We start from the raw sequence: 24,127 nt of genomic DNA on the forward strand, positions 1-24,127 counted from the left end.
AGGGAAAACTGTCGTAGAAGCCCAGGCTTCAAAGAAGGGCAGCAGGCAAAGGGGTCTCGGGAAGGGTCTCAGGCGCAGGGTCCAGAGCAGGACCCGCCCCCGCGACTCGGTCCTTAGTGCTAGAGCACTGGCGGGGAAGTCGGAGACAAGGGGCGTGGGGCGACAGCATCGGGTGTCAGTGGCAGCAGAGCCGGGGCGGGCACATCGACCGTCCAATCCCCAACCGTAACCTCGGCCTCATGAATAAGCAACAAAGCGAAGCGCCCTCCCCCTGGCATCCCAGACTGTGGAGCGGGCCGCCACCGCTGCAGGGGCCGCCGCGGGGATGCTGAGCGCGGGCGCAGCTGCTCTCCAGGCGCTGCTCTGCTGAAGGCGCACAGGTGAGGACGGGCCCGGCTCCGGCCACGCGGACTGCCGCGGCTGCAAACCCGGGGCCGGGGTAGAGAGGGAGCCGGAGCTCCGGGCGGTGCGGGATCGACCCGGGAGCTGTGCAGTCGGGGGAGCGCGGCAGTCAGGGGCGCGCCAGGCGTGCGCCCTGCGCCCCAGTCGGAACGCGGCGCCCGGCGCCGGGTGAACGGGGGCTGCCCCGGGTGCCCTGGGCGCGGTGCGCAGGCCTCAGAGGACTCGCCGCACTCCTCTCTCTAGCCCAGCCTCCGGGCTCCGCACCAGCGAGCGGGCCTTTGTGCTGGCGGAGCTTGCAGGGCTAGCTGCTTTTGTGTGGGCTTTTCTTTCTTCTCGCTCTCCCCTCCCAATCCCACAGCGGTGATAGAGAAGTTCCCGAAGACTGCGTTTTGCTCCTTTCAAAGCATCGATCGGAATGTCCCCTATGCCAAACAGTGCCTAGCAGCTGAGGTGCGAATGAAGGCTGCGGTGGCCACCGAAATGTGTTGTTACTTTGCAGAAAAGAAACAGTTGAGTGCCTGGCGCAGAGATGTCACTGAACCTCTTTACTCAGACTCTGGCTGGTTCCCCAGGACGCGGCATGAGGATGCTCCTTGGAAAGGTCACTTAAATGGAAGGAGGGCCTGCGGGTTAGGCGCGGAGGTCAGGCTCTGCCTGAGACTCTAGAATGGTCGTTGCGAGGTGCTGTCTGGAGGTGCCCAAATGTCTCATGTGCGTCCTGATCAATGACAGACCCTGACCTGTGTAGATTCTGAACATGGAGAGAGTCCTGGCTGGTGAGGAAGCAGCCAAAAACTGTTAAAAGTAGGAGTTCTTAAAGATGAGAAATCTGCCTTCCCAAGCTGATCCCAAGAATCTGCTAGGATCTTGGCACCTCATTTCAGGACAGAACTGTTGTGGAGGAGAGGAGAGAGGCTGCGTTAGAGTATCTGGCTTCATTGTTTTGAAGTTTTAGTTTGAAACTTAAGGGGGAAAGGAAGTGGTTCACAAAACCATCCTTAGAGCTCTGAACGATTTCTTCTATAGGAAGCAAAATGTGTGGCCCAAATGTGTGTGCCTCCCCCTCCTTTTTGTGTACTTCCCCGATCACACGTGATGCTGCTGGGCTCCAAGGAGTTTCATTTAAGCCAAGAGCCTACAGAGTCACAAACTGACTTGCTCACTTGCCCTCAGAACCCCACTGGAGCTTTTAATTGAAAGAAACTCAAAACCGGGGTGAAGTTTCGCAGGATCAGAACATTGCTACTTACTTTTACACACAGTAGAGATCTAAGAGTAGACTTACTTTTATGAATAAGGTAGAGTTATTATATTTGTCAAAAGAATGAACCAAGAGCTTATGCAGCAGACTTGATATTGATTGCATTTATTCACAAACGTCCCAAGTCTTGGGGAGTCTGATGTAGCTACAGAGACAGAGTTAATTAGGGAGATGTGGATTTATCTCTCTTTTCATAGGAAGCTTCTTACCATTGTATTCTGGCGTTCCATGCTAAACTTTTTGATATCTTGCTATGGTATTACAGATATGGTCTGGTGCTTAATAAAAGTATAAAATCAAAAGGAGGAAGATGTGCTTACCTGTTTCCACTCTTTAACTACAGGTGTACTTCACTGATTATTAGCAGATGTTTGCCTGAAAAATTGTGTATGGAATTATATTTTTGTCCACTGAATTTTGTTTAGTCTCACAACAGAGAAGCTGGCTGTTCCAAGGAAACCTGTGTTTAAGCTCTATAAAATAAAAACTCATTCCCTATTTAAGATCTGTGGTCAATCCTGTTTTTCCCTATTGTGTTCGCTTCATGATTATAAGAAAATTGTCTGATTCAAGTTTCAGCCTGAAGTGTTAGGTATTATGATTATTCCTTGAAATGCCTACCTGAGGATGATTCCCCGGTCACTTTGTCTACATGAGAAGCTGGAAGGGGCGGCTCTGTGGAAATAGCTAGGGGAAAAAAAGGATGTTATGGATGCTTCAGATTGCTCACATTTCTGTAGTTTGAGAGGAATGCATGTCAGAATCACCGTGATGTCTTAAATTGTATGTTACTGAAAACTTTTCCTTCAAACCATTTTCCTGTCTATTGTCACCTTTTAGTTTCTCTTTCACCTTTTCAAGAAAACAGAATTATCATTATAATCTCCATTTTGCAATGAGGAAACTGAGTTTCAGTGATTTTGCCCAAAGTAGAGCCGGAACTTCAAACCAATGTTTAAATCTTCAAGTCTGGCTTCTTTTACTAGGGATAGGATGATGCGCCAGGTGTGATAAGCACAGACATCTTCATTTGTCTACAGTGCTAAATTGTAGAGACTAAAGCCGTAGGCGCCATATGAAGCACTTAGCTGTGGTCTGCAGGGATGGGAAAACCCAGGGCAGGTATTATAGTTGCCAGTGTAACCGTCTTCACCCAGCCTACTTACTCTCTTCCCTGTCAGCACTGATGCCGCTTTCCTCCCTGGGGACCATGCTTTTCTTTGTGGTCACTCTATTCTCCCTCCTTCCTCTGTGGTCTAGCACGCTGCTGAAAGGATCATCTGTCATCCCAGCTACTTACTTTATAGTGAAAAATGACTGGGGCTAGATGATCTTAAAGCCAATATATCAGGCCACTAAGAGTTGTCAACAGCACAGTGAATCAGAAATGGGGTACCTTAATGATGTGTGCCACAGTTGGGCTAATAGGGTCTGAGTCTTGATGAGCTCAGCCCTAGACAAATGAAATAGCATTGGCAGCGAGGGCCTTCACGATTAAAACAAGAAAAAATAGGACAGTGACAAATTAATCATTGAGGATCAGGAAAAACACAAAAAGGAAAGATTATAAAGATACAGACAAAGAAGGGAGTTTCCTTTTCCCTTCCTCAATCACCGAATCACTAATTGGATTTTTAAAGGTGAGATGGTAACGGGGAAGCAAGTCAACCTGAAGCTCTGAGACTTGTCACTTGTTATTGCTGATCTATTTTTTAAAATGAATAAATGCTGAAAACCTAAAATACAGCAGAAATGAGAATATAGAAGTTATTAGTGTCATTAAAGTGATACATTGACTAAGTAGCCAAAACTGGTTATGTGATGAACAAAACATGCAATTAGACATTGATAGACCATGAAATGTCATAGAAATATTACAACATAAAGTGGAGAGTCTGCACATTCTTTTTCATATTCTTAAATGTTATTTATATTCACTTCACGCCAGCAAATATTTATTGAACACCTCCTCTATGTGCCTACCACTATTAGCATTTATATGGCAAATAGAGGAAGCTAAAAGATCAGTGTTTGTGTGCGTAGAACATAACCTTATTTGAGGTGACCAGACTTACAGACATGATTATTTGTGCAAGAGAAGCTGGGAGAAGGGCAGGAAGAGAATGGGCGAGGCAATTTTGTGACAGCAGTTGGTAAATAGGACGAGACCTGGGGGGCCAGGGTTTGGATACCTAGGGCAGGGATACTTAGGGTGGGGAAGAGGGAGGGAGTTCTGACTAGTGCAGTGTCATGAGGTGCCTGAACTTGGAACCTGAAATGAGTAGGGCACAGGAGAGGGCAATATACCCAGCTGGCAGTGGTGTCTGTACTGGGCACTAGTGCTGTGGGGTCACATTACAGATACAGAGTTTGGCACGTGTGTGTTCGGGAGCACTAAATTATGTGTTTGGGGAAAATGGAGGGTTGCAGTGGCAAAGGCAGGGAACTTGAAGTCTTATGGAATTCACAAGTTGAAAAACAGACACGATCCTATAGGCAAGTTAATTATCCTCTATAAGCCTGTAATTTTCTCATCTAACAAAGAAATGAAGATAATGGTAGTACCAATGTCATTAGGTCACTGTTAGGGTTAAATAAGATAACTTACATAAGGCACTTACAACACTTGGCACCTAGGATTCCCCAAATGGTAGTCCTTTTAAAAATTGATTATTGTCATTTTTATTCTTAAGAATAAACCATCCGGATTGTATAAAATGAATTGGAGGGGAGAGAGTCTGAAAAAGATCATCAATAAAAAGGCAATTGAAATAATAACAATTCAATGAGGTGAAAGGAAGGGATAATTCCAAGTGATATTATGAGGAAAGAATCCACAGCAGTTGTGAAGCTAATATGTAAAGCAGAGAGGAGTTCAAGATGATACCACCTGCAGGTGAAGAAGATAGTATATTTCATTCCGGTGGCATCCACGTAACTTCCAACCGACAATGAAAATCTAAGATTAGGCAGCTTTCTACCTGACGCCCCATACTAGCTACTTATGGTTTTTGTGTTTATCCCAAGGGGAAAAAAATATCAAGCAGATTGTCACTAGTCTTTTTGCGGGGGAAAAACTCTACAGCCCTCCTGTGTGTTGAGTACTCTTAGGGTAACGCTCATGTTCCTCATATATTATACCTGGATCCCAATTTGCTTTGAAAAAAGTAGCTTTGTCCCTGCAAAGGATGTTTTAACATGCTGGTCCTCTTTTATGTGTGTATTTGGGTAATACACCGAATAATGGTAGTATACATTTTAGTTGGAAAAGTAGTGACCAAGTGTTTTAAAAAGCTGATTATTAAGTCTAACAAGATGGCTAAGGCTTTATTTATTTATTTATTTATTTATTTATGTTGTCTTTCATTTGTCTTTGAAACATGACTATGCCTAGACTTGACAAAGAAACAGATTCTGGACTGTATCTATTTAAGATTGTCAAAGATAACGCTTGACAGGACAGCTTATCTGCCCACTGGTGAAAGAAATGTAGTCAATTGTTAGAGGACTGCTGAGCCATTAGGAGACCTTGATACAGAACAATAGACCGAGTGAGACTGACTTGCTCTGAAACAGATGCTTTTTAAGTGATTAGAAGCTAATATCCACTCTCAGCAATTTTGTTAGTTTATTTATCTGAATTAATTTATCTGGATATAGTGAAGGGAAAGCAACATCCAAAGTCACAGTGTGAAGGAAAAGTTAGAGGAATCTTCTTCTGTTTGTTTATTAAATATTTTTATGCTTGAGTTAATTGAATATACTTGAGACACAGAATTCTAATAAGTAGTGAAATCTCCCGCTCCCTCTTCCTCCTGCAGCAAAGTGAGCTATAGACATTCATCTGTTTGTTCAGCCAATATTTGCTGAGCATTTCCTCTGTGCCAGGCACTTGCCAGGGAGAGGATGGTTATTTAAGTTTAGAAATACTGTCATTGGATTGACAACAGTCTGTCTTATTTTTTCTCTAATGTCATGCAACTCCCCCTGGTGGGACACCAAGCTCGTGGGAGTGGCTTTGTGAACCTGGACTGTGCCTTGAAAGATTGAGAAAGAACTGGAACTTGAAGGTCATCGTCCAATTTACCTGAGTTGCAAACATGTCCTGCTGCCATTACCGGCTGTCTTTTTTTGCTTCTTTTGAAGTTCAGACATCATTTTGAAAAGTGGAGAGAAGGAGCATATGGCTGCAATACACAGACTTAGAATAGGCCAGCAGTTCACCCCCACTTTTTCTGGCGTAATTGGATTTAGAAAGCAGGTGGTCGGCACTTAATTACAGAAGGAAAGTCTTTCAAAGCAATGGCAGAATTCCTTTCACGCAAATATCCTAAAGCTCAAGATCTAGGTGAAAATAAAACCTTGAAGGAAAACTCTGTTTGGAAAAGCAATTGAGGTCATATTAAATCTTTATTGTTTGTGTCCCCCCAGTCCCCAACCTGATTTGATCATAAAATTCTCCTCTTAGTCCACATGCCTCCAGAATATATTAAATAAAATGTGAAACATTTGTTCAATCATTTGGGCGCCTTGCCTGCTTGATGGCAAAATTGTGGGAATATGAAAATATTGTACTTTATATCATATAGGTAAAATGTGAAAATGGAATCGTGGAGGAAGAAGGGATTTCAAAGATTATTTTAACTCCTCATATTGTCAAAGGAGAAATCGAAGCCATTTGCCCAGTGTCATGCAGCGTTTTAACAACAGTAAAGCTAGGAGTCAGGAATGATTTTTTAAACTTTAAATTATATTTCATTGTTTATGTTATCACAATTGTCCCACTTTTTCCCCCTTTGCTTCCCTTCACCCCCTGCCCCACTCCCTCAGGCCATCCCCACACCGTTGCCCATGTCCATGGGTCATGCATATATATCCTTTGCCTACTATATACCCTATGCTGTACTTTATATCCCATGACTTCAGGAATCATTTTTCTGATGCCAGTCCGTGACCCCCTGAACTTGACTACCACCATGATAGCCTATTCTTTTTTCCAGGTTTTTATCCGGAAGCATAGGATCTTGTAGGTTAAGCTTTTAGGCCACACCCTCCATCTTCTGGGAAAAAATATTTGTTCAGTAAAGGGCAGCTCTCAGAACAGATCGGAAATGAACCGGAGTTCTGTAGCTTTTATATATTTTCCACTGTATAGGGTTTCATAGTTCAACTTGTCTGCAGAAATCTGAACATGTAATATCATCAACTATGAACACTCATGCTTTCATGCTTTACTGCTCTCATAGAGGCAACAGGCCAACTACTGTTACCAAATCTGGTACGTGGCTATGAAATAGGATGCTTTTTGGCTTATCATATAATGATAACTAATGTCCAGAATGTTGACATGCCTTGGTTCATGCAATTCCCTCTTTGTCAAATATATTCCCCATATTCTCTCCTTTTAAAACAATGCTAGCTACCTGTATGTAATATAATATTTAAATAAATTTGGTTCAAACCTTCATTCTACATATGGGAAAATCTAACATCTCTTTCACGATCTCTGAGGATTCTTAGCAGGGGCTGGGCAGTGGCTTATATTTCTTATAATCACCTCTGGCTGTGATGTTCTTTTGCTGCCAAACCTATGGCCCCTGATGTGCTGCTGTTTTTCTGCGCTTGGCACTATGAAACCTCATGACATCAGCCCATTTCTGTATTCTCCCAAAGTACTATGGAGTCAAGCTTTTTATGTAACAAATCACCTCCAAACTTGGTGGCAATAAATGTTTATTATTTCATCCTATTTCTGTGCAATAGGAATTTGGGAATAGCTTAACTGGGTGGTTCTGGCTCAAGGTCTCTTAAGAAGCTGTAGTCAAGATGTCAGCTGGGGCGGTGGTCATCTGAAGGCTTGAGTGGGGCTGGATGATCTGCTTCAAAGATGATTCATTCATGTGGTGCTGGGAGTTCAGCAAGGCGCCTCAGCTCTGAATTCATGGATTCCTCTTTCCTCGTGTAGAAAAATTCAGCCTTTTATTTTTCTCAGCAGCCACCTAGTACTAAGTTCTTGACGTTTACTCTATCTCAAAAGAATCTGTAAGACTAGATGAAATAATAATCTGAAAGTTTTGAACACCTTAAGGGGAAAAGGCCTTATGAAAATGTAAATTTTTACATTTTATGTGTGTACATCACATGCTTAAACCAGATAGTTTAATGATGAGACATGAAAGAAAGGAAAGGTGTAACTTTTATAAAGATATGTTTTTTTTTTTTTTTATTTTAGAATTTTCCTTCCTAGGTTTAATTTTCTAGTAAACCTTCTGAATTTGAGAAATTTCTGATGATGGGAAAAGATAGGGCCTTACTTAGCTAAATAGATAAAAAGAACTAAAACCCTTAAGTTTTGGGTAAAATTATCAGTTTTGATATAGTTTTAGTAGTGATGAGAGTGTAAGCAGTTTTTAAAAAAATACAATGAGTCCTATTATTACAATAATGTGTATTCAGTAAAGACTGCTAATATAAAATGTGTTTTGATTCTCTTATTTTTTCTTTTAATAAATACCTTAATTCTTTTACCTTTTCTAATCCTTACATTGTGAACTTGAAGGTTTCACTTATATTTATATTTGATGCAGAGAAAAGAAATAACTTAAGCATTTTAAAGACAATTTAATTGAAAATAATTTAGATATTTTTAAAAAGTTTTGAATATAACTGGTATTTAGTATTTTATGATGACCCTTAATAGTTTTAAAATATACTTAAAAAAATAAAATGTACTTAAAAGGTTCTTCGAATGTAATGTAAGTAAATGTTGTCCTGGCCATTTCTGGCATCATTTGACTACATGATTAATAGAGGAATTTGGGGAGAATATTGCAAATGTGACTTTAAGGGTAGTTTATTTCAAGTAAGTATTTAAGAAACGATGAAGTGAGTACTTGAACTATGTGTGCCGTTGTCTAGAGAGCATCAAGTTAAATCAGCTGCAGAATTCAGCAGGGAAAAATGAACTGGGTTATCTATGTCTCAAAGGTACAAAGAAATAGAACAGTTCTCTCTTATGTACCATCTCTGAGCATGAAGTCAAGGAGATTATTTTACGTATGGTTTAATTCAAAGAGGACTTATTTACAAAATATATTTATATGATAGTTTGATGTGCTTTGTTTTTCTGCAGGACTCAATTACTGCCATTGTCAGCTCTGCCATTTTATATGCACATTTCTCTTCCACTATGAGAAGACCAATTGCATTGCACATTTGTCTGGCTTTCTGTAGCCTCCTACTTCTCAACTTTGCCACACAATGTTTGGCCTTCCCCAAAATGGAAAGAAGGGAGACAACATATGTTAATGAAAAAAGAATGCAGTCTGAGAGGATAAACGTGGATGACCTAGAAAATAACTCCATTACTTCTGAGGGCACTTCCCAACCAGTGGTCTCCGAAGACCCAGTGATAGTGTTAGCGGGACCATCAGCAATGCCATTAAGTAAAGTATTCCCCATCAACAAAGAAACCCATTCTGTGGAAGCAGGGCTCATGCAGCCTAATAGCCTTCGTACTGACACTACTACTGAGCCAGTGGTCCGAGCAGTAGAAGAAGTGTTCGGTTCCAGCCAGCCCGAGAGAATGTCTCCTGAAAGCCTCCTTTCCAAGGCTGTGATAACCAGTTCTTTCACGGCCACTGCTTCTCGGAGTGTTGATAAGGAGGAACCGTTTAGTAGTACCAACATTCAGCCCCTTGGAGAAGGGACCACAGAAACAACACAAGGTTTTTTGAAGTATGTCGATAATCAATTGTTTACAACTGAAAGTCAGGGAATCATTAGTCTGGGACATTCATCCTCGTCCTATGTGAATACTAACAAAATACTAACCACTGATCCAAGGACTGAGAAATTTGAAGCAGACACAGATCCTAGGACAACTTCTTTTCCTGGTGCTGAGCCCATAGCAGACACAGAGCCTGGAAGCCTCCTGCCTGATAGGGAGAAGCCTTTGCAGATGACAGCTGATAATACCCAGGCTACTGCCACCCAGCGCGGGCTTGCAATCTCCGAGTACAGCCTGAGTGTTGAGCCGGAAACTGACAGCCTGCTGGGAGCCCCAGCAGTCACAGTGAGTGTCAGCACAGCTGTTCCAGCTGCCTCTGCTTTCAGCGATGAGTGGGATGACACCAAATTAGAGAGTGTAAGCCAGATAACGACCCCAAAGCTTGGAGACAATACAGAGACTCAGCTGAGAATGGAAACGTCTCCGACAGCCCAAGTAACCGGTTATAGCATGGAAGGAATGGAAGGGGCTGGACCTCTGACAGAAGCTGCGCATGTGGGTCTTGGGCTGCCTGGAGGGGAAACACACACGGGGACAGCCCTGCTAAGAGCACATGGGGACGCGAGAGCATCTGCCTTCACCGATCAAATTTCCTTTACTCCCACAAGTCCCATGGAAGCTACGAAAGCCCCTGTTGTAAACTCGTTTCAAAATACTGCAGACTTCATGGAATCCACCAAGGAAAACAGTGCTGTGTTTTTCTTAGAGACCACCGTTTCCATCTCAGAATATGAGTCTGAGGCTTATCAGCCCCTGAGAAATACATTTAAAGGTAAAAGAAAGAAACAAAAGCAAGCTTTATTTAATTTGGAATGCTGTAATTTGGTTTTATTATTTTTAAAAATGGAAATATAATTGACATATAATATTGTACGGGTTTTAGGTATTGTTTTGTTTTTTAAAAGTGGCAATTTATGAAAAACTTATCTATGCTACCTCCCGCCTTGGAGGGAAACTGCCATGCCCATGCGGTGCGTGCGAGCGTGACTCACCCTGGCTTCACAGGACGCTCCGTGGGCCTCTGGAGGAAGGGGGGTCTAAAGTGCCCCAAGCTTCCTACCCAGTTGGGTTTTTTTTTTATAGTTTCCTGGTGGCAACAACGGAAACAAACAATCCTCAGAACTGGAAATCTAGGAATCCTAATCCCCAAGCAATGCATGAATTGCCTTCCCTAAACCTTCAGGGGTTTGTGAGAATCTGAAGTGACCCCATGTATTTTCCTGGCTGGTTGCCACAACTATGTGGTATTCAGTGCCCACATCCACCTGCGATGCCAAGGTTTCGTGAAACACGAGCGCTGCCTTTCCTCTGAGGTGCGACATTCAATGGGGAGGTGAGAAAGAGGTGATGGCAGGAGGGATAAAATATCTGATCTTCTTCCCTGCAGGCAGAACCAGCCCTCACTCAATGTTTATTATCAGTTATCTGAGAACAACCACGACAAAGAAAATTAGCTGAGACACCCAAGAAGCAAATATTAGAACCAAATATATTACTGATAACCACTGTATTTGAAGGAACTATATTGTGTGGATTTTAAGGACATTTTTATAAAGTACTGTAATTCTTTCATTGAGGAGCTTATAGATGGAGACAGACTAACTCCTTTTGTTATTTGCATTAAAATTACTTTGGGTCTCTGTTCAAAAAAATAAATTAACTAAGCTTTAATGAAAAGCAAAAGTAAACTAATAAAATACACATTTTTAAATAAAAAATTACATCCAAATATAATTCCTGCATCTAGACCAGTGGCATTTAACTGGGAACAATTTGTTTCCCTCCACCTCATCATTTGGCCAAGTTTGGAGACCTTTCCGGTTGTCACATCAGAGGGGGGCTACTGCGGGCACCCAGTGGGCAGAGGCCAAGGATGCTGCTGCACATGCCGCAATGCACAGGACAGCCTTCCCACAACAAAGATTCTCTGAGCCAAGATGTCAACAGTGCTTAGAAACTCTGATACAAATATTTTTCAAACATTTATTATGAAAATGTACACATACATACATTAGCCATATGTTTAAGTGGCATAATAAACAATGTAGCGTTCTTATTTACATATGGTCATAAAAGGTACTCCTATCCCTGATATTTCTTACCAAAAAGCTTTAGGTAAATACTTATCTCATAGTGTTAACCGTATAAGTTTTTTGACTTTTTTTTTTTTACCAAAGAGAAGTTCATCTAGAAATGAGAGGGGGGAAACCAATGCAGATGAATCTCTGCTGTCTTCATTCTGCAATTTATACTTCCTCTTGGCCTTTACATCTGTGAATGTTATGAGCTTATGAGCCTTACATTTGTTGCTGATGGGTAATATTTTTCTTTTTTTATGTGTGGCTGGTTAGATGACAGCCTGCGGAAGAAAAGGCTTAGTGTAATGTGCATATGCTCATTCTGAATTGTTTTGGGATATGCACAGCTTGTTACTTCTGCTAAGTAGATTAATTAATGGAAAGACATCAAATTAGTAATATGTTTTATAAAGTGTTATTGGGATTGAATTAAAATGATAAAAGATTGAAGTTAACATGTCCAATTCATGTTTTAAGGACTGAAAGACCTGGTATAATGTAAGTTTTCATAGAAGCTTCCAGAAAATTTTTTGTAAGTTGGTTTTTAAGTTTCATGAAGAGAGTTGGGTTCACATGACCATGAAGATATTAGACCTGACAGAAAAAGAAGTTTACTTCATTACTCTGTAACATCTAAGATGTTCCTGGAACATTAAGTCACATAGTTCCAAATTATTCATTGCACAATTAAATCCATGATTCTTACATACTTGACTTACCTTAGCTTCTATTAATACAATCTAGAAAGTAAAATGATTTTGGTATTTGTCTGATGATTATTTTGATTATTGAATATGCTCCTTACTTAGTTTTAGTTGCTTCACTTAACTAGTCTTTTAACAAGCAACTTCCTTTTATTTGAATAACGTAGCACCATATCTTGTGCCTAGTAGGTGCTCAATAAAAACTGATGCAGTGGATGAGTAAATGAAGGTAGAGAACCTTCTAGACTAGAAGTATCCAATTTCACTGCCTGCATTGTCCAAATTAATTAAACAGCTTCTACATGTTCTTTGTAGAGAGAGGAATAGTCAAAGAATTCCTTTCACTTTCATTTTTTTGTGCCATAGAGTTAAAAAGAATGCAAAAAGTAAGATTATTGACAACAGTAGCATAGCCAAAAAGCTTTCTACCCATTTTCTCATGGTTATAAGTATTTTTCAGAAGTAAGCAACTCAAATGTCAATCATTTTTAAGTCCTAGGGACTACTTCAGGATATGCAATGGTTTCTTCGTGTTTGGGGTATTATCAACAAATGAGTGTCCTTAGATTATCAGGTCTTCTAAAATATTTTATTTATTTATTTTTAGAGAGAGGGGAGGGGAGGACTAAAGGGAGAGAAACATTGATCAGTTGCCACTCACACATCCCAAACTGTGGACCCAGCCCACAACCCAAGCATGTTCCCTGACTGGGAATCAAATCAGCGATCTTTTTGGTTTGCAGGCTGGTGAGCCACACCAGCCAGAGGAGATTATCAGTCTTCTGATTCAGCTTGCTAATTCAGTTGAGAACAAGGTTTTAAAAGTAATCTATAATAATTACCATATTTTATCTCTACAGGAAGTAGAAAGGATGAGAAATGTGCAGAAATTGTTAATGTTATTTCAAAAATTCCCTTTACTGTTTCTGGTTCTCCCTCTTCTCTAACAGCAGTTACTTATTCAAAGCACTGTGTCATTTTGATATTCCTTGCTATTTCATGAAACTATGACCATAGATGCCATTTATTTTTACATATTCTCAAAAGTGTTCATTATGCTTTCAAAAATTAGGGCAACATAAGGAATGCTTACCGTTTAAAATGGTAAAACTATACATTATTATCTCTTTATGGCAGAACATTGTTCTAGGTGTGGAGATATAAAAAGGACAATGAATCCTGACTCTCAAGAGATTTATAATCTCATTGGAGAAAGAAAAAAGAAAGCAAAACTTAAACAACAGTACAAAGTGCAAATAGGAAGCCTGTGTAAGACCTTACTGTAACTCATATTATCCTTTACCAGGTCTATCCATCCATCGAATGTAAAAATCTCTTCAGTTCAAAAGAAAAAATAGTCCAAACTGAATGGGGACCAAGGAAAGGATTTGTTTATATTGAAAAACATACAAACATAAGAAGTACCATCGTGTCATTTATAAAAACTTAAAGAAAACCTTTTCAGCTGTTCTTAGAATATTATTTTTTTCATTGTATGACTTACTGGGCTTGCAAATATGCTATGGATCTAGAATTAGTGTTTAAAAAAAGAAAGATAATAGGGTCTTCTAGAAATTAAATGTTAATAGTGGCTCAGTATTTAAAATTTGCAGCATAGTTCCTCCCTAAAAGGGGGGCAAATATTGACCCTTAAAAGTATTTTTTAATAATTTATTTGAAGCAATTATAAGGTAAAGAAAGGGACCTTGGATACATACATTTTCCCATAGGTCTGTTTCATTCTCTTGTGTGATCCAAAAACAAATGCAAATCTTCTACAGATTGTTCCTGGAGCAATGGCAAGTTGTTCTTTCTCATGGCTGAAGAATCTTCCATTGTGTGTGTACATATATCACAACTTCCTTAACCATTCATCCATTAACAAGCATAGTTAGCACAGTGGTTATGAGCACTGGCTATGTAAACTTATGTAGGCTCCTTTAAACCTAAGTTGTTTGTAAAACAGGTAACAATAGCTGGTATTTATTAATACTTACTAAGTACCAGGCATGTTCCAAGAGTGTCACTTGTGATATGTAGTTTAATCTTTGTACCAACTCTGTGAGAAAGATACTATTATTTCAATTTTCTAGCTAAGGAAACCCAAGTCCCAAAGATGTTAAGTAATTTGTTCACGGTCACACAGCTAATAGGTGTCTGAGTCAGAATTCAGACCCAGGCAAATCAGCTCTTGAACCTGCGTTCTTGACCACTGTGATGTACGGCTTCCACGAGTGGTATTCGTACTAATCTCCCCTTATTACATATGGGAGAAGAAAATAAGATAATATCCACCATGTACATAGCTTTTTGTGTGTTTGGCCTGTAGTGGAAACTCTGAAAATATTAGTCATTGGAATTATTATCCCTTTAATTCAAAATGCTAACTTTTAAAAATGTCAATGAAAATTTCTGCTTGTAACTTAGCTCTGTATAATTTGTTTCTTAACAAACTGATTATGTTGATATTCATTAAAGAGAGCTCAGCTGTTGATCTTCCTATTTTGTTTAGATTTACTCTTCTGTTTATTTTATATTAGCTTCTTAATCTCTGGCTGAGGTTGATTTATTACTCCTGAAAGCAGCAACACTGAGGACATTTCTTTACTGGCATTTTGTTTCTAAGTGATCCCTTTGCCTTCCCATTCCTTGAAATAGCTATCTGATTTTTCTTTCAATTTATCAATTACATAGTGACTTTTGAAGTATAGGAATTTGATTTATTTTAAAATAGTGTTTCCCTTTTTTTAAGACACCATCACTCAAGAGATGACGATGGCTGCTCAAGAAACGGAAGCCACTTTATCACTGGTGACACAAGAGCCTCAGGTTTCTAGCCTCCAAGTTACCAGAGAAAACGGCGAGCCAGGGGAAGGTGAAGAGCCCCCCTCTGCCTCGTCCGATGCTCCTGGTGTCACTCTGCTGTCAAGACGATGGGAGACTCTGGTCACTACAGTTTCAACTACAGCTGCATCTCCGTCTTTCGAAGTTACTCCCACTATGGAAGGTCTGTAAGGGCGGGAATTGGACTCGGTGTTACGGGGGGTGGGGAAGGAGGGTGGATCTTTTCTGTGAGTTGAGAAGCAACAGAATGAGCCAGGCAGGTGGCCCTGTCACCAGGGTGCACACACCCCCCTCACCTGGAGAGCGAACAGGAAAGGTAGGTGAGCTTATTTGGAGAGATGTCACTCAGCCTCAAAGAACGAGAGGTTAGTGCCTAAGAAGAATCTCCTGGTGGCTCATCTCAGGGGCCAGAGAAGGCCAGGCCTCAACTTCTGAGACCTCTGTCCTAGTCGGAGAGCTCTGGCCGCTAGGAGCCAGGGGGGGAGGAGAAGAGAGCAAGGACAGGGGTTTGAATCTCAGCTTTGGCTCTCACTAGTACTGCGGCCGCAAGGAAATTTCTCAATGTCTCCAAGCCTTGTTTTTTCATCTCTAAATAATGCCTATCTGTCTTACAGGTTATTTTAAGTGTTTAATATATACAAATTGCTTCCTATATAGGAAGCCCTCAGATGCTCTGATATCTTATAGATAGTGAAGTCTTCAACGCTGGGTGATCATCGGAATGACAAAACTATTGCCAATAACTTTTAACTTTTGTAACTTTTAATAATTACAAAATTATTACCTAATTATTTTTGGATCTCATGTGTTTGTTTCATCATTGATCTAAGTAAAGCTTGCTTTTATTTATTAACTAAGTTATTTTTACCAATGTAATAAATACCTTCTAATCCTGCTCCCCCCAAAACACCCCAAGAGCCTCATCAATAGCCTACCTGGAGCCCCATGACCCTTCCCATCTCAACCCCTTCCTCCTCTGACTGTTAACCTCCTGAATCTGGTGCTCGTCATTCCCTTGCCTTCCTTTTCTTTTAGTTTTATTGCATCTATATTTACTCCTAAAATTATACATTTAAAAATCTTAGTTGTTTTTTAACTTTATAAAAATGCTATTGTCCTGTAGATAACCTTTTTTGGGACTTACTCTTTTTTTAGTTAATAGTCTATGGCTAAGATTTACTTACTCCAGCTCTTTTGTTGTGACTGCTTTTAATACTCCATTATGAAAATATATCAGTTTATTCATTCAATCCAGTCTCTCCTAGCGGTTCGCATTGGAGTCACTTCCAGGTTTGGTTATTTGCATACATCACTGCCATATGCATTCTTTTCCACATTCTCTATTGTGCATGAGTCGGAGTTTCTCTTGGGAATATACCTGGGAACTGAATTGCTGGGCCATAAGGTATATGAATTTTCAAATGTAGGAGGCAGTGCCTAACTGTTTTCCAAAGTGATTGCACCAATTTATACTCCTGACAGCAATATGTATGAGACTGTGAATCCATATCCTGGGAGCTTTTAAAAATACTTTCTCAGGCATCACCCCTGAGGAGATTGCGGTTCGGTGAGTTGGGATGTGTGGAAAGCATGACATTGACATTTGAAAAATTGCCTCAAGAGACTGTGATGATCAGCCAGGCTGGCAAAATACTACTCTCCTAGAGTTTTTAGATTTGGGAAGATCTGGGGCTAAATTTGGCTGCTTTGAACTTGAATATATTCCTGACACAGATCTAGGCTCTTACTCTTTGACTTGATTTTTTTAAAGTAGTCTTTAGCATACACTTTAATACATTTGTGTTAAATTTTCTATCTTTGGTGATAAATGAAACACAGTCCTAAAAAATCCATAATATTGCCCATAGAATAAATGGGAAATTCAAATTTAAAAACAAAGGTCTGATTTGAGACCATATCTTTTCCTGCAGGATAAAGCGTTTGCTTTGCGTGGCTGGACCGCTGCAGCATGGTCGGGGGCGGGGGGCTGGTCTGAGTGTCATGAATGATTTCTTGCTTGAAAAGTGAAAGCACAAGTGTACATTTCCCATAATGATCATCTTTGGGTCAAGTCCTGTCTCTTGTGTTTGGCAGACCTGAAGGACACAGTCACAGGGCCGAAGGAGGAGTGGATCACACCAGTTTTTGGCTCTCCAGTGACACGCCCTGGAATAATGGAGGAGGCACCTAGCGTTTCTCCAGAGCTTTCTGATTCTGAGGCTTCCTCTGAGAGAAGAACCCTTGTTCCATCCATCAGTCTTGTTAATACAGCTGCCCCATATGGCCTGGACCAGCTTGAATCTGAAGGTAATTCATACTTTGAAGGGCATCTTTCCTAGGACTGATTAAATGAGTCACTGAGCAAATGTTTTAAAGAAAGATCAAGAAGTGGATTCAATCTGCAGGGTAGGATCAGTAAACTATGGCCCAGCCATATCTGACCTGCCATCTGTTTTTATGTGGCCTGTAAGGTGAAGATGGTGTTTGCATTTTTAAATAATTGAAAAAACCAAAAGAATATTTTGTGACGTGGAAAAGTTATATAAAATTCAAATGTCAGTGTTCCTAAAGAAAGCTGTATTAGGACACAGCCACACATGGTTCTTTATGTCATGTCTGTGGCTACTTTTGTGCCAGAGCAGCAGTTAAATCGTTGAGACAGACTAAATGCCTACAAAGCCTACAATATTGACAATACGGCCCTTTACTGAAAAAGCTTGCTCCCCCCTGGCCTAGATCATTACTTCTCGACTACTGCTTGAAGTTTAGAATCATCTTGGGGAGATTTAAAAACCCTAATGCCTGAGTCCTTCTCCCAGTGATTCTAATTCATTTTGCGTGGGATGGGATCTGGCATGAACATTTTAAAAGAGTGCTTCAGATGAGTTCAGTATGCAGGCCGGATTGAGAATACTGGTTTAAATGGAAAACTTGAGTTTCTCCACCAGATTTCTTGGATGGAGGTTTTAACGTGGTTTGTATTTTCATAACAGTGTTCTGGTTGTTAAGTTGGGTTATTCTCTTCTTTTATTCATAACATCTCTGGGTTAGGATGTTATACTATTTGGAAATAGGCAGTCTCATCACCTGTTAAGACTGAGAAATTCATGCCAATTTATACTTTCCAAGACATTGTCTTTGAGCATGAAAAAGATGCTTGGAGCACAGCTGCACAAACAGGAAGACTGGAAATATGGCGATGGACCATTCAATTACTCAGCATTTTGGCAGGCGAATAGCTTCTGGCTAGAGGTACAGAATATCCACAGATTTTTAGTGCCGAGTTTCTTAAACTAATCTGGAAGACAGGTAAGCTTTTGGGCACTAAGATAGCCATGTGTTTGATACAGTAAAGACATAGGATGTGCTGTTATTTTATATTTTATCTACTTTACAGCAGGGAGGGTGGTTCGGCCGACTGTGTGGTAGACTTTCAGGGTTACACTGTAGTTTTCCGACAGAGAAATGTGACATTTTACGAGTAGTGTGGAAAATTCCGTAGAATTGTGGTTTAAAAAATGGATCAAAGCAAGCTCAGGGGCTAACAGCTTTTGCACTTCACATTAAGATAAAAATCAAATGACTTTGAGCTTAGTCTCGTATTAAATGTATGCTCTCAATACCATCTGGAAAAAGCAGGTTTCCCAAAATTAATCTCAATTAGAGATGACAGCTTTACCCAGCAGGGCACATTAAATCAGAGAAAAAATATATTTAGGAATAATCCATACTTGTGAAACTGCAATAATTTTCTAAATTTAGTAGGTGATGACAGTTGTATCAAAATATGTGAGAATTTTCTTAACTTGCCTAAGATACTCTGGAGTAAGTTTTTCTATACAACTCAATTTCAACTTCCTTTAGAGGATATATTTTGTCAGTTTTGCATCTAAATTATGATCCTTGTCAGGGCTTACAAATGACATTTTTTTGGTTAGAAAGTATTCTTTCCACTACATTGCTGTGTTTAAGATTTTGAATGAACACACTTTTTCTCCTAAATACTGAGACAATTTCTCTTTAATTAGAATACATTAATAGTTTCACACTTAGTTTTATGCTGGTCCATCTAATCCTCTGAAAACTAAGGTGACTCCACTTATTTGAACTTACAAACTTTCTAGGTTCCTGGATGCCTTGGAGGCCTCCATTTTCGCACATTTTTCCATGTTGCCCTGAAATGTAGATGCAGCCTACATCTTTGACTGGGTGAAGCTTTTTAATTCTACCATAGGATTATACCCACCGGACGATCATTAATGCTTTCCTAGAACAGTGAGTTGTGCTATGTCAAGTTACCTACCTTTTAAGTTTTAATTTCTGTGACATGTTGAGGAATGACATATAATTCTCCAGTTTCAGATCTGTGTTTATTTAGTTACATGATCAAACTCCTCATATGTTATTTTAATATCTTCCCACTCAGGGACAGGAGCACATCTCCAGAGAGTGGGATATTTTTCCCAGTGGGGTGTGGGTAAGACCTGCCCTTATTAGATACCAGATACCCCAGGAGCAAGAACCTTTGTGGAAATTTCTGAATGTTTATTTTTTAAGAGATAATTAATGGCCCACATGAGCCTAAAATTGTATTTACATGGGACCTTTTTGTCTTCTTGTCTCCTTTATGTCTCTACAACATAATGACTAAGGGAGTGTATTAGTTTCCTATGGTGGCCATAACAAAGTATTGCGAACTGGATGGCTTAAAACAGAAATTTATTCTCTTGAAGTTTTAGAGCCTAGAACTCTGAAACCAAGGAATAAGGAGGGCCATGCTCCCTCCAAAGCCTCTAGGGCAATATCATCCTTTGCCTCTTCTGGCTGGTGGCCTCACGCATTTCGTGGTTTGTGGAAGCATCTGTCCTTGTCTTCACATGACCATCATCCCTGTCTGTGTCTCTCTGCCCAAACTTCCCTCGTCTTATAAGGACACCAGCCATTAGATTAAGACTCCCCCCAATAACTTCATCTTAACTTGATTACATCTGCCAGTACCCTATTTCTAAATAAGGTCACATTCACATGTACTAGGGGTTGGAGCTTGAATGTATTTTTTTTTGGGGGGGGGTGCGCATGACAGAATTTAAAACATAACAGGAGTTTTCCAGATGGCTCTGCAGGCAGCCGTGCTCTGTCTCGGGAACACCTCCCTGAGAGGTGTGCCCTGGCGGAGGGGGAGACGTTTCGGTGTGTTTGACATCTCTCAGGCACTGCAGAGAGCCGGCCTCCGTAAGTGCATGCTGTGCTGTGCCTCTTTCAGTGTTTTTTGCATTGTCAGCAAAAATGTAGTTTGATTTATGAAGGGATAATGGTTTACCTGTCATCTTGCCTGATACTCTTTACTTCTCTGTAAATTTTTTTAGGAAATAAATGTTTTCGGGGTGAGAAAAAATGCATTATACTTATCTCAGGCATAACTCTACTAGGGCTGTATTCAGCATCTTTGAAATATAAACATGATAAATGTATTCTAATTTTTTATTCAAAATAGGATAATGGCAAATTTTTTATATACATATATATATCTCACTACATAAACTAATTTCTGGACATGACCTCTGTATAGATTGATAGCCCTTTTTTGTTGAATATTAATGTCTTTCTCTGTTACAAAATGATGAAGTAAAATTTCTAATTACTTATGAATGGTACTGGCCTTTTAAAAAAAAGACATATAGATAAGTGAACAGAATAGAGAGCCCAGAAATAAACCCATGCCTTTATAGTCAATTAATATTTGACAAAGGAGGCAAAATCATACGGTGGGGTAAAGATAATTTATTCAATAAATGGTGTTGGGAAAATTGGACAGTTACATGCAAAAAATGAGACAAGTCCACCTTCTTACAACATACACAAGGATAAACTCAAAATGGATTAAAGACTTAAGTGTTAGACTAGAAACCATAAATGAAACCATAGAAGAAATCATAGGCAGTAAAATCTCAGACATTTATCGTAGCAATATTTCTTCTGATATATCTCCTCAGGCAAGGGAAACAAAGGGAAAAAAGTAAACAAATGGGCTACATCAAACTAAAAAGATTTTGTACAGCAAAAGAAACCACCAAGAGAATGAAAAGACAACCCACTGAATGGGAGAACATACTCGCCAATGATATCAGCTGATAAGCTGATTCTTGAAGGTGTCCTGACCAAAGTTTATAAAGAACTTATAAAACTCAACACCAAAAAAAAAATCCAGTTTAAAATTGGGCAAAGATCCTGAATAGACACTTCTCCAAAGAGGACATACAGATGGCCATTAGACATATGAAAAGATGCTCAACATCACTAATTATCAGAGAAATGTAAATTAAAGCACAATGAGAGATCACTTGACATCTGTCAGAATGGCTCTCATCAATAAATCAACAAACAGCAAGCACTGGCAAGGATGTGGAGAAAAAGGAACCCTTGTGCATTGTTGGTGGGAATGTAGGCTGGTGCAGCCACTGTAGAAAACAGCATGGAGTTTCCTCAAATAATTAAAAATAGAACTGCTTTATGACCCAGTGATTCCACTTCTGGGAATATATCTGAAGAACCTCGAACCACTAATTTGAAAGAATATATGCACCCCTATGTTCATTGCAGCATTATTTACAATAGCCAAGATTTGGAAGCAGCCCAAGTGTCCATCAGTAGATGAGTGGAAAAAAAATCTGTGGTACATTTACACAGTGGAATACTACTCTGCTGTAAAAGAAAGGAAATCTTTCCCTTTGTGACAGCCTGAACGGACCTGGAGAGCACTATGCCGAGTGAGATAAGCCAGTCAGAGAAGGACAAATACTATGTGATTTCACTCATATGTGGTATCAAATGAACAAAATAAACTCACAAACAAAGTAGAAACAGACTCATAGACACAGAGAACAGACAGAGAGCTGTCAGAGGGGAGGAGGGTTGGGAGGCTGGGTAAAAAAGGTGAAGGGATTAAGCAACAAAACAAAACAGAACAGAACATACAACCAAAACAAACAACCCCAGAGACACAGACAACAGTATGGCGAGTGCCAGAGGGAAAGGGGACTGAGGGGAGGAAGGAGAGGGCAAGGAGGAGTTAAGTGGTGACGGAAGGAGACTTGGCTTTGGGTGATGAACACACAATAAATATACAGATGATGCATCACAGAATTGTACACCTGACACCTAATAAATTTATTAACCAATGTCACTCCAATAAATTCAATTAAAAAAAGAATAGTTTTTAATAATACAAGTGACTATTTTTCAATGTAGCAGAGGCAACCAGGTACATGGCCTCAAGCTAATAAATACCTTTTACAGGAAGCTACACTATGTCTGTCTGAGGGGACTGTTCAGAATCTCAGGCAAAAGGATTGGTTCTGAGTGGTTCATCTGGGCTCATACCCCAGGGCTGAGAATCACGGGGAACCCTGGACCAGGCAGGGCTTTCCATGTGTGGTTGTATGCAGTTGTTGAAGCAAACATGTAGTCTGCAACTACATCATGGACTGTGGAGATTTCAAAGGCATTTTAGATGTTTGCAGAAAATCAGGCCTTTTTTTAAAGACATGATTTTTTCAGTATAAGGATAGATGTAACTCTTCTTTTACTGGTGTGAACATGAGAATTTTATTGCATTGGAGTATAAATAATTACAAACTCTAACAATGTGTGAAATAATGTAAGGATATTATCAACTGCACTTTCTCAGGCTGTATTCATAACCATGAAGTTGTTTTGGCGTCAGACTACATCCTAACATGTAATTGCATATATAGCCCCGAAGGAAGAGACTGGAAGCAAAACGTAGTGCATCAATTTGAATGGTCTTATAAAATTTTAAAAATGTTCACACTTGGAGACATTAAGTTTGTCCTGAAAGATTTACATTGATTCTGTTTGCATTTATTAGTGCCTTTTCTTCTTCAGCCACTCTACTTCCCTCTACACTGTTTGATACCTGCAAGAAAAATATTCTATGGAAATTTCTTTTATAAAAACAGTATAAGGAACTTCCAAGGTTTTAGCACAAGAAGGAGATTCTCCAGGTAGGCAGAGGGCCTGGCGCTGCCCCCTGTGGGTTTTCTCAGGTATCTGTTTCACCTGCTCTCTGAGTCCCACTTCCTATTAAAACGCTGACTGAAGCATAGATGGAGACCCTTTCACTTGTTTCACTTGAAATTAGTACGTAACTTAAAACTACTTGGCTCAAACCTAAGGGAACAACAAAACAATAAAATCAAGAAAATAAAAGAAACATAAAATGAATTAGGCTCAAAAGATACAAGTCCCTCTCCGACCTTACCTTAGCTAACGAGCTCCCTGGGCTCCCATGCCCTGCCCCAGTCCATGCTCGCTCTGAGAAAGTTATTTATATTCTATACCCAAAGCACTGGAACGATTTTTCAGGCACCTTGCCAGGCTTTCTGGCCTCTCATGGCTTGGCTTGTTTCCAGTACAGAGGGTCATTCATATTCTCCTCTCCATCTCTGCCTCCACATAGTATAGAGCCAAGATCAAAATGTAAATTTCCTTTAGGGTCCATCACTGAGTAGGGAGCCTCCAACCCCACACATCTATGTCTGTCCTGATTTCCCTGAAGGACGCTCCCTCAATCCCTAGGCAATTGACAGCCAGACGACTTCATGATTGACACCGAGTATTATACATCCTGCCTTCCAGAGGAAATCCCATTTCTGTTAAAACCGAGGCATGATCCATATCTAGGCAATATAACACTGTTCTCACCATACAGGAGAAACACTCGTATGATAATAGGATCATTCTGACAGTCTGTGGCAAATACTACTAAGAGCTATACTACTCTTTAAACCAAGGGCTGTGAAGTTGAAGTTAAAGGATAGGAAAGGAGAAACAGAAACAGTTCAATGCAAACTCATCCTCCTTTATGAAGCCTCTGAGACCACCCAGTTCACAATGATGAGCAGTATAGGCAGCGGAAAATAGCTCTGGAAAAAAAAGAAAAAGGAGATAGCTTTGGCTGTGGTCTCAAATGGACTTAACTGAGTTTGTCTTAGCTCCATCACGAATAAGCGCTATGATCTTGATCAAA

General features: G+C 40.1%; 1 protein-coding gene across 1 annotated transcript in view; it reads left to right on the forward strand.

The window, feature by feature from the left end:
- The first annotated feature begins 259 nt into the window (after positions 1–259).
- Positions 260–24,127, forward strand: part of ARMH4 (armadillo like helical domain containing 4) — a 98,590-nt gene continuing 74,722 nt past the window's right edge. Inside the window, exons 1-4 of the mRNA XM_054567507.1 lie at positions 260–380; positions 8,796–10,224; positions 14,987–15,241; positions 17,173–17,385. Coding sequence (XP_054423482.1) covers positions 8,853–10,224; positions 14,987–15,241; positions 17,173–17,385 — 1,840 coding nt within the window. The 5' untranslated portion in view covers positions 260–380; positions 8,796–8,852. The remainder of the gene's footprint in view (positions 381–8,795; positions 10,225–14,986; positions 15,242–17,172; positions 17,386–24,127) is intronic.

Source organism: Pteronotus mesoamericanus, unplaced genomic scaffold, assembly GCF_021234165.1.
Source record: "Pteronotus mesoamericanus isolate MK-2021 breed Mesoamerican mustached bat unplaced genomic scaffold, CSHL_Meso_final contig_182, whole genome shotgun sequence".
Lineage (NCBI taxonomy): Eukaryota > Metazoa > Chordata > Mammalia > Chiroptera > Mormoopidae > Pteronotus > Pteronotus mesoamericanus.